The sequence below is a fragment of the Myxine glutinosa genome, chromosome 1 (genome assembly GCF_964187855.1).
Source record: "Myxine glutinosa chromosome 1, kmMyxGlut1.1, whole genome shotgun sequence".
In the NCBI taxonomy this organism is placed as follows: Eukaryota; Metazoa; Chordata; class Myxini; order Myxiniformes; family Myxinidae; genus Myxine; species Myxine glutinosa.
This window is the reverse complement of record NC_136261.1, coordinates 215,039,463-215,051,134: the sequence shown is the minus strand read 5'-3', so window position 1 is coordinate 215,051,134 and position 11,672 is coordinate 215,039,463. Positions and strand designations below refer to the sequence as shown.

General features: G+C 34.0%; 1 protein-coding gene across 1 annotated transcript in view; it reads right to left on the bottom strand.

The window, feature by feature from the left end:
• Positions 1-379: 379 nt before the first annotated feature.
• The window catches only part of LOC137434969 (tubulin alpha-1A chain-like), a 75,844-nt gene continuing 64,551 nt past the window's right edge, over positions 380-11,672 (bottom strand). The window contains exon 3 of the mRNA XM_078773463.1: positions 380-1,289. Coding sequence (XP_078629589.1) covers positions 990-1,289 — 300 coding nt within the window. The 3' untranslated portion in view covers positions 380-989. The remainder of the gene's footprint in view (positions 1,290-11,672) is intronic.

The window sequence follows — 11,672 nt, the reverse complement described above, 5'->3', positions numbered from 1 at the left end:
GCAGCCATTAAGGAAGAAGATGCCATGGGGATGTTTTCTCTTCACACCCTCGGCCTATTCAAAGAGTGGAAGCCGTTACAAAAGCAGGTGAGTTACCATTTTCATGCTCATGGTTTCAAATTCAGCCCATCACCATTTCGCTAACCCCACATGCACAAAGTGGTGTGTGAAAAACGTTTGCACATGGTAATACAATTATCCTAAGACTAAGTGGATTTCCCAAAGCCTAAAGTATGTTCATTTCCTGGCACAGGGCAAATATTTCAGAAGACCATTGGGATGATTGTCCCAATTGGGATATTAAGTCTAACAAATCCAGTACTAAGATGGAGTTACTTACCTTGCCCAATAATAAATTAATAGACCACCAACAGAAATTTGACCACTTTATTCTTTCTTTTAGAAAAAGTATTTAAGTATCATAATTACTGATTAGAAGACATTAAAAAAAACAAATGCCTAATTAAAACAGAATAAGACGTAGGAAATATATGTATCAATGAAGGTTCATTTGCATTGCCCAGTAATGCTAATGAATGATATCGTTACTGCAAAATTAACCTTAAACTAAAATAACCAGATAAAACAACTTTCCAACACAACAACCATTATCTGCATGACCACAAGTTAAGAGAACCAGTGAATCCTCCCAGAATTAAAAACACGATAATCCCACAGATTTACAGCTGGGTCCATTCCCCTAAAATTCCCATATTTTAGCATGAACTGCAATACCCACACCCACCAGGAGTGGTGCTAGAGATACACTTTTACATCGAAATAATTGGGATTTATCGCCCTTTTCTCGACCCCAAACCTCAAAGACTATGTATTTCTGTTATTGCCCAAATGACCTTCATGTGCACACCCCGAGTACAATCACCAGTTTTCAACTAATTCCCTCCAGCAGTTCAGGACTGCATGCAAGTCAAACAAACACACGTACAATTACACCCACAAACACACTTCTCAAATTGTAGTATGATAGATCAGTACTCTTCTCCTTCCTCTTCATCATAATCCTCCACAGAGTGGACCCCAACCTCTTCATAATCCTTCTCCAAGGCGGCAAGGTCTTCTCGTGCCTCTGAGAACTCGCCCTCCTCCATGCCTTCCCCCACGTACCAATGCACAAAGGCACGCTTGGCGTACATGAGGTCAAATTTGTGGTCGAGGCGTGCCCAAGCTTCGGCAATCGCTGTTGTGTTGCTGAGCATGCAGACTGCACGCTGGACTTTAGCCAAATCCCCACCAGGTACCACTGTGGGTGGCTGATAGTTGATGCCAACCTAAAATAAAACGGGTAAAAAACATAAAAAGGCAGTAAAATGGAGCAGAGGAAAAAAGGAGATCGGGTTCTGGTTGGACTTAAAATGCCGCACTGGTGTTTAATATCTCAGTGTGCCACCATCCAGAGGGTACAGCAAGCTTACCATCTTTATTAACTTGATAATCAAGATCTCATGTTATTTTGCCCAACAATCGATTTTCAAGCTTTTTTGTCAATAGTCTTCCAGATAATGCTACAATTATTTGTTGCAATTATCTTCAGAGAATCCATACAAAAGAGATTTTACCAAATAGTCACACTGATAGAGAAAGCAATGATGCTCTGGAATACAATGCTGATGCACCCTCACTTGGAAAGAAAAATTGAAACCCAGAGGTAAAGATACGACATGGTATCTTACAAGGTGACAGCCTTTCCCCCCTCCTGTTTTGTCTGGCTCTGGACCCACTGAGTAACCTCATCAATAAACAAGGACACCGATCCAATTTAACGTGCAACAGAAAAGTGACCAAAGAACCTGGAAAGGTGACACATGTACACATCATGGATGATCTAAAACTCTTCACACCGAATGATAATAAATTGTCAGATCAACTCAAACTAGTAAAGCGGTACTCAGAGGACATTCAAATTGAATTTGGTCTTGATTAATGTGCCAAATATACATTTCTATCTGGTAAAACAAAATAACACACAATATCTCAATCGATGAAAGTACAACAATACAGGAACTAGAAAACGAAGCATCCTATAAATAGCTCGGAATAGAAGAAGGCTCCCAGGTACAACACAAAAAATGCGTAAATCATCAGCAAAGAGTACCCACGCAGAATAAGACTAATGCTGAAATCAGCTCTCTCACCAATGAACAAAATCAAAGCTATAAACCAACTTGCAGTACCGGTATTCCAGTATAGCTGTGCAATTACAAACTGGTCACAATCAGAGATAAACAACTTAGATACCAAAACAAGGAAACTTCTAACTATTCACAAGATATTCAACAAAAACTAACGCATTACGAGGTTTTACTTCCCGAGACGAGCAGTAGGAGGCGGTCTGGAGCTTAACCACGTGCACAGAACTGCATGTGTTGGACCAGTGGAGTATGTGAAAAGCTCAACAGACTATTGAATGAGATTTGTACATGAGCAAGAAAACAACAAATCAGAAAAGGTATCCTTAATCCTTTTAGCAACAACCTTCCAAAAACAGGTGCAAGTGTAGGATACTACACAGGAAAACGAAACAGCAACAAAATACAGCCCCAATTATTGCAAATAAGAAAAAGGAAAACTACAAAAATAAATATCAGCAGATATTTTCTGACAAATGGGGGAATGACAAAAGAGCAGGAAGATTCAAAAAAGAGCTCGACAGACCATGTATCGACAAGGAAGGCTGATTGGAATGGCTAAGAAGAGGTCAAATTAATAGGGACGGAGAGCGAGTCATCACAAATGCGCAAGACCAAGACATTACATTAATGGCTTTAAGAAAATGGTGGGATTGAGCCAATCAGACAAATGCAGGTTTTGTGGTGTAAAAAGAGAAAGTACCACTCACCTCCTTTTGGGATGTAAAAAACTCACGTCAGAACAGTTGTACACAGAAAGACATGACAGCGTATGCAGAGTAATCCACCGGTACTCTACTGTCGAGTAATCTACAGTAAAGTAATCTGCAGTAGATTACTGTAGAGTAATCTGTAAACATTTCGACATTCCGGTTCCAGAACAATCATGGGGACACAAACCAAATCCAATCATGGAAAATGAACATATCGTGGTCACGCATGACAAGCTGATCCCATCACGTGCAGACATTGCAAACACAGCATTGCGACCGGACATGCTCAAACACAAAAAGGAAAAGCAGGCACTGTTGATTGAGGTTTCAGTTCCCAATGACTTTGGACTAATTGCTTCAGAAACCAAGAAAACGCTCAAATACCAGGAGCTGAAAAATGAGGTCTGGAGGACTTGGAAATTGAAGAAAGCTGAAATTTTACCAGTGATAGTTGGAGCAACAGGAATGATCAGGAAACCCCTTACTGGGCACTTAAAAAACATTCCGGGGAATATCACGACAAACGAGCTACAAGTGGAGACTGTCAGAGGTTCAGGGAGGATTTTGAAAAGAGCACTTGGAACAAAGCTATGAGAATGAAGTTTCATAATCTGGTTCATGAATAATGCAGGAGCTGGAGATTTTGAATTCTGGGAGAACTTCCTCCCACCTCCTTAAACCCACAAATGGAGATAACAATTTATAACCATTATTGTCCCCCGCCCCCCCCAAACCCCCCATTGGAAAGGCGAAAGGGTGGAAAAGGCTGGAAAGGGTGCAAATGAAAACCGAGAACGGGGAAGACCGATAAAGACTTGACTAAAGATGGTGGAAGAAGAAATGCGGGCAAGGCGGTTAACAAGGAGAGATGCAGAAAATAGGGCAAAATGGAGAAGATTGTCATGAGGACCGCAAGGCTAACCCCCGCTCTAGCAGGGAAAATGGCCTTAAAATGCATGTTGTGTTGTATTGCCCCCCCCCCACCACCACCACCACCACCACCCACCCACCTAAGTAGTGTAATAATGTTGCTTCTGGGACACCTCCGTTTAACATGGGAAATCCCTATCTAATGTCATTTACCCCCTTGTCTTTTTCAAAAATCATAAACACCTCTATTTCTCCCACCCTCATCTTTATGAACCTTTTGTCTGTAGTACCTATCCTTAATGTTGTTCATTAGACCACTCAAACACTACAAATATTTGTTTTCTCTTATAGACCTATCATCCTTCTTCTACATATCATCTGGCAGATTAATCTTTGACCCATTCACTTCCATATTAATTCTTTCCCTCCCTCATTGCCCCTAAAGACCTCTATTTCTCTCACCCTGTTCTTTACGAACCTTCTAACCTTTTGACATGCTATCCTTATTCATTAGACCACTTAAACACCTGTGATCCTTCTGACCTTATGGACCTTTTAACCTTTTACTCTTAATATCATCTGGTGAATATAACCCACTCAAACAACGACCCTACAAATATTTGTTTATGTGTGGGAAATAATTTAATTCTCTTGCCACTCTCTTCACCATCTAATATATTAACAAAAAATATGTTTGAGTTTGGTTCTTTATCAAGATATTTTAACTGAGATAAAATAAAATGATAAACCTCCCTCAATGTTCTTGTCTGAGCACCTCCAGTGCCACATACCATTTTAAAATTAAAGTATATATTTTCCTGACAACCATCAAAGTTTTCCGTCCACTCAAAAATATTTCCATCTTTTTTACCCAATTCACCGGTATTTAAATTAATTCTCTTATTTGTTTTGTGAATTTTTTTACCAGTTGCCTTTTCAATTATACCTATTTGATATTTTTCACATTCATTATGTTTTCCATTTATATACCAAGGTTGATTACACCTCCACTCTTTAGTCTGGTTGATACTTGGTTCTATCATTTATATAATAGTAAAAAAGGCGGCGGTAGCCCGTTAAAATCCCCAACCCCCCCCCCCCTTTTTAACTTATCACTTATATATATCTTATCACTTATATATATCTTATCACTTATGTATATCTTATCACTTATATATATCTTATCACTTATATATATATCTTATCACTTATATACTTATATAACCATAAGGGAGACTATCAATTCCATTTTCTAAAATAAACCTCTTATCATCAAAAGCCCCCAATGCTTTCTTATTTATCTCTTCTGAATATAATTGATGTTTATAACTTCTTATTCCATTAATCTTTCTAAACTCTTCTTTCTTTGTTGTTAAACAGTTATAATAATCCTTAAAGTTTATTGTTTCTTTAATAACATTTTTCTTTACACCTTTTAACTTCTTATCAGTCTTTTCAACGTTATTCACAATGTATTTATAAGCATAAGCCTTTGACCTCAATCCCACAAATTCACTCATAACATTTCCTCCTAATTCATCCTTGAACTTTCCAATCACCTTTTTATTTTTAGAAGAGAACAACTCACTCTCTGGACTGTAATTACTCGTGTCATAGATATTAATGTCTCTTTTCATGTCTGAATAAACATCGTTGGTATTAATTTTCAAAATAAAACTATCTGTATCCATATAAAGTAGATTAACATCATTTTGATATTTCTTCCTCAAGTTATTATAAAAGTAATCATACATTAATGACTTTGATAAATCAAGAATTGTTGTTCCAATATAAATAGGTTTGTTCATTTCAATACTCTCTTTAATCAAATGGATCGCACAAAAGTTCTCAGTAAAGACCTCAGCTCGAGTAAAACTCGGTCTATTAATTAATTTTGATGCTTGTTCCCAAGATGTTGATAGTCTGATATTTTGTCTTTTCCTCACATTCTCCATAGTCTTACCAAAGACCGCATTATTCATCAATTTATAAAAGTCTTTCTCAAAATCTGTTTTTGACTCTGTTCTTCTTTGTGTATTAAAATCAATGTACCCCTTTAACCAATGACTTTGATTGAACTTTAGAACCCTATGGATCTTCTCTACTCTTAGACCTTTTGATAAATATTGTCGCAAATTTCTTTGGTGTAGAACATAATTTTTCTTGTTATATAATGTAGTAAGTAATTTTTCTGTTGATTCACCTATATCAAACGATCGTTGATAATCACTCAACCATTCTTTCTTTGGACTTTCTTTCTCACAAGCAAATGGGAGATCTTTGTGTAGGTTATGGAGTTCCTCTGGATATTTTAAATCAATTTCAAAATAATAACCAACTTTTTCTTCATCCAATTCTTTTTGTGTAGAGATACATACATCTTGTAAAACGTTTTTGTAGTCTTTTTCCTTTACCCATCTAAGTTTTCCATAAGGAAGAGCCTGAGACATTGCCCAGCCATACAGGTTGTTCGCGTCATAGTACATCAAGTAAGAACTCTCTTTCGTTGGATCATAATTTGGAAGATATTTGTTATTTGCTTTTGCGTATCTACTCGAGCAGACTTGTGAAATTCCACCTCTTTTTGCCTTTTCAATCATCAAAAGCATATCAACATCGGTTATCAAATCCAAATCTTGTTTTGTCATTTTCAACATCGCACTCCAGGCCAATCCAGGTGCTGTGTAGTAGTGAGCAGGATCCAATCCATATCCAGTGCGACAAACAGATCTAAAGGCTTCAAATACATCGGCCAATAAAAGCACATCAGTTTTGAGATACAAATCGTGATACTCGCCAAGATTCTTGATGTTATATTTTTCCCAAACATTTTGTGCGTGTACATAATCTTTATCAGATATATGACTATTATTTAATTTGTTATAGAAATTTTCTTTTGAAGGAAGTTGTGTTTCATTGAATCTCTCAAATGAGTCCATATAGTCATAGGGGTAAATTCCCTTTTGTGTTAGAAAATCTTTATCTAAAAAATACTCTGAAAGACATGGAAACTCTTTTAGATTTTGAACCAAGTTAACCAATGGACTTGCCATGAATTTAAATGTATCAAGAAATCTGATATGAGTAATAGGAGATGTGTGAATTGTTTTTGTGAATGAAATGTATTTCTGATCCGTGTTTGGAATTGCTGAGATACTTCCAGAAGTCTTTGAGAGTTCCTTGATAAATAGATGTGTATCATAATGAGCGTTGTTATGAAGAAAGACAGGAATGAAAGAGGGGAGTTGATAATTAATATTACAACTTTGATGAGCCGGACCTCTATATTTACCAGTGAGATGACAATGGTCTCTAACCTTTAGACCTTTACCAATTTTCTCCTCACAAATATGACAGACATTGTTTTTTATAAATTCCCTTTTTTCTTTACTTGTTAAGGACATTGGTTTATTGGTTTCTCTCATTATCTTGGTTAATCGAACACAGTCTTTTTCTAGTCGTTTCACAAACTCCTCTGGGGTATTTGAGCCTCTATACATCTCTAACTTGTTATATTTATCACCAACGGATGATTTGATATAATAACAAAAACCACAAGGAGTATGTTTTTGATATTTATTTGTGTATGATTCTTTTGGATCTTGAGAAGCAGTATCAATTTTTTCTAAAATACTTTCAAAATCAGCATATATAACAAATGGATGTTTGATCTTTTTATTTTCATCTTTGAATGTGATCTTTGAGCCTTCTTTAGGCATATTGATTACCGTTGATTTATGTTCGCCACAATAATTTGAATGTTTATCTAATCTTTCTTGTGAATTGAAGAAGTTAAGACAACGCAAACAAATATATATTTTATTTGTTCTCTTACAGACTTGTGGTTTTATTAATTTAGCAATATCTTTGATGTATGTATAATGTGAATTTTCGTCTGAATTAAAATATAGAAGATTAATATGAGTTTGTTTACAATTGTCAGAAAGCTTTAAAACCTGAATGTTGTTTGTTTCTGTTAGACCATAAACATTAACTGATAAATTATTCATCTTTTCAAATTTAGGAATATCATTTAAAGTCATCGGAAACTTTAGATCTTTCGTATTTAATGTATTCTCATATTTTTTATAATGAGATACTCTTTCATCATGAAAATGTGGAGGATGTAAGTGTGCTAAAATAGACCAGAGAAAACATTTATTGTCTTTATTTTTGATATTGATAACTGCTTTTCTATTTTTGATAACACTGGGTAAATCAATGTAAGAAGAAGCTTTTAGAGGATCTGATTTAAGAATATGAATGTCTATGTAAATAATTTTTCCTATATTGAATCCACTTCCTACGATTGAATTATCCACATCTTGCTCTTGTTTAATAAGTTCATCATAGACTCCTGATGTTTTAAAATCTTGATATGAAGATATAAAGTGTGGCTCAGTTCTCATGTATGGTGCATCTATAACTCCTTCATCCTTTGTCATTTCTAATTTTACTCCCATATAAAATTTAAGTGGTTTCATTTCCTTTAGTGTTTTTTCAATCAACGTTTGAACAGCAGGTTTAACTATTTCTACAGCATCAACTATAGACTCTGGTTCAGGAGGTTTGAAGTTAAAGACTCTTATTTTAATATGTCCTTTGAATGCTCCATCAGAGTTTTTAGTTGTGATAAAATTTGATAAATGTAGATTTGTTTTAAGATGTATTTTGAAGCCTTTCTTGAGGATATTTTTATTACATGTAGAACAGTGTTTTGTTTCAGGTGGAAGAGGGGAAAGTTTGTTTAAAATGTTGTATGTATGTTTTGCGGTGAGAATATGTTGTTTATAATATTTTACTTCCTTCTCGCAAGTATCACAATAAACCATATTTATAGCGTGAGAAAACGTGGTGTTTTATATATATCACTGTGCTTAAAATAAAACACTTTTGAGCTTTACAGCTCCGTTTTATATATATCACTGTGCTTAAACTAAAACACTTTTTCACTCAGAATCATCTAAGTCATAACTATCACATGAATACTCAGAATCATACTCAGAGTCATCAATAAAGCTACTCTCATAACTATCATTTGAGCACAAACTATTAGTATCATAACTATCATCTGTGTTCAATGAAATACTATCATCACCATCATCCAAGTTCAATGAAATACTATCATCACTATCGTCCGAGTTCAATGAAATAGTAAAATCTTCACTGCTGTATTGACTCATATTTAATTAGCAAGAAAAATATTCCCATCAATATCTATATACTTTCTTTCATTAACAGATTCAATCTCTACAATTTTTATATCAAAAGTTATCTTTAAATAATCTCTAACTATCATAGAACGAAATGACATTTCACCAGAAATATTAACATCATTCATTTTACTTAGATCTACACCCTTTGGATTATTAAAGAAAATACAAATGTCTCCTCTAGAATTATTAATGGTCTTATCATTCTTTTTCAAAGTATCGTGGTCAATCACTTTTTCAAGCTTTGAATAAATTGCCAGGAGTAGAGGAGAAACTTTTGTTAGATTTACTTTAATGGATGTCTTTCCAGGTATAGTTAGAGCTCTTCCTTTAAATGAAATAGAGGGGCTCATGTTATTTTCCATAACTGGTTTTACCCAAAAATTTCCATATTTATCTTTGTTGAATTTAACATCTTTGACATATTTTTCTATATCTTCCACAGAAGTAGAGATTGATTGAAATTTGTCTTTTGTGCTTTGAAACATTGTATTTATTAATGAATAAACTTGCGTTTAGTTTAAGTAAAAATTTACCACATAAATATGATAAGTTCTGAAGGATATTTAGAATTTCCAGACTCTCCATATGATAAATTAGAGAATTGTCCGGCTTGTGATAGAGTGGGGCTTAATGATGAGGATTCATATAAACAATGTTTATTCTGTGATTATATTCTAATTAATGATAATAAGAAATATAAAAAAACATATAACTCTTTTAAATTAGAACCAAAAATGAATTACTTTACAAGATTAATAAGAGAGATGAATGTTAAGCATTATGGTGATAATACACCATTTCTTACAAGGAAAGAGACTCTTTGTATTGAGGAAATGTATAAGGGTTTAATGATATTTATTATTCAAAATAATTTTAATGGAAATGTTAATACAAGATACTACATAAATAAAATAATGAATTATTTTGAAATTAAACCAGAACTCAGGATAAAATATAGAGTTTCTAAAATAGCTCAAAAAAAGTTGGATGACTTGTTTTCCAAATATATAAATGAATGATTTTTTACCCGTTTGGGAAAATAAGATAAAATTTAATAACCATAAAAACATTCCAAATTCATTGAGATGTCTAATAGTTGGTTCAAGCGGATGTGGGAAAACCTGTTTACTTTTAAAGATGCTCCTTGGTCCTAATTTTTTAGATTATGATAATTTAATAATTTTTACAAAGTCAAGTTTTCAACCCGAGTATCAACTACTCTCACAAGGTTTTAATGCAGGTCTTAAAAAGGAAGACATTATCGGTTTATTTAAACTTCAAAACAAACTGAATGATTATAATATTGAAGATATAATACAATTATTTTGTGATACACAGAAATCAAAATCGAAACCCATAACTTGTATTCTCAGTGATAATACGGATGATATACCTTCACCTCAAGATTTAGATAAATCAAAAAAGAACCTCGTCATCTTTGATGATTGTGTTAATGAGAGAAACCAAACAGTAATGGATAGCTACTATACAAGAGGGAGACATTCTTCTTGTAATTGTATATATCTTAGTCAATCATATTTTCAACTCCCTCGACGCTCAATAAGAAACAATGCCAATACTTTTATTTTATTTAAGTTAAATTCAATAGATGTAAATAATTTTTGGAGAGATAATTGCTCTACGTTATGTAGTAAAAAAGAATTTGAAAATTATATGAAACACACGATTGGAAAATATAAATATATTGTTGTGAAACAAGATGAGATACTAAATGATATTTTTCAATAAATAAATACAGAAAATGAATACTGAAGAAAGAGAAAGAAAGTTTAAGGAACATCAACAATTAGTTTCAAAAGTTGTTAAACAACAGGAAGAGATAAAGAAGAAACGGAGACAGAAACTAACTGGTGAAGAAGCCTTTGAAAGAAAACAAGAGAAATTCTTTAAACCACTTTTGAAAACTCAACACTCACCTACAGTACCCACGGTAGAATTTACTCCGAAAAAACTTCAAATGCTCAAAGATTTTAGTCAGATAACAAAACAAGAACTTGGTGAATTAGAATATGATGACGAGGGATTATTTCGGAAACTTGAGGAGGTAAATCAACCCCCTAATTATGTTGTGGAAGCTCTTCAAAACAATGAATATTCGGCGGGTTCAAAAACCAGAGCAGGTCTCATTCCAACAGAAGAACCAGCAGTGTTTCATCTTGTGGAAGAAAAGGTATTGATATTTAATGATGAATTGATGTTCTTGAGTTCTACTCAACCAAATGTTAAATTAACTCCAAGATTAATGTTTCTTCTAACAAACCCCGGATTCAGCGGTTCAAAATATTTTGAGGAACCACTTGATATGGAAAGAGAGGAAGATAGGGTATATATTGAGTTGTTAAATGCACTTGATTATGGAGTTTCTGTTGCTGGTAAAAGTAAGAAGAATGAGAAGGAGAAACATATTATTGATGCTTTAAGTAAACTTGGTTCAGGTGTTAGTTTTCTTCCAAATGACCCATCACAATTAGTTAATAGGCTATTATTGTTGTTAGGTAGTAAGAAGGCTGGAAACAACAATTGTTTTAATGAATCCTCAGCCATTTTAGATCAGTTGATGAATATGAAAATAATTAATAAATGTCAATACAAAGATATTTTATTAGATATTAAATAAGATGAGAAGCACAATTCTTAGTTTTAATTTCACAACGAGCGATTACACAGCTTCATTCCCTTACCCACTACAACTTGACCCCCTTACC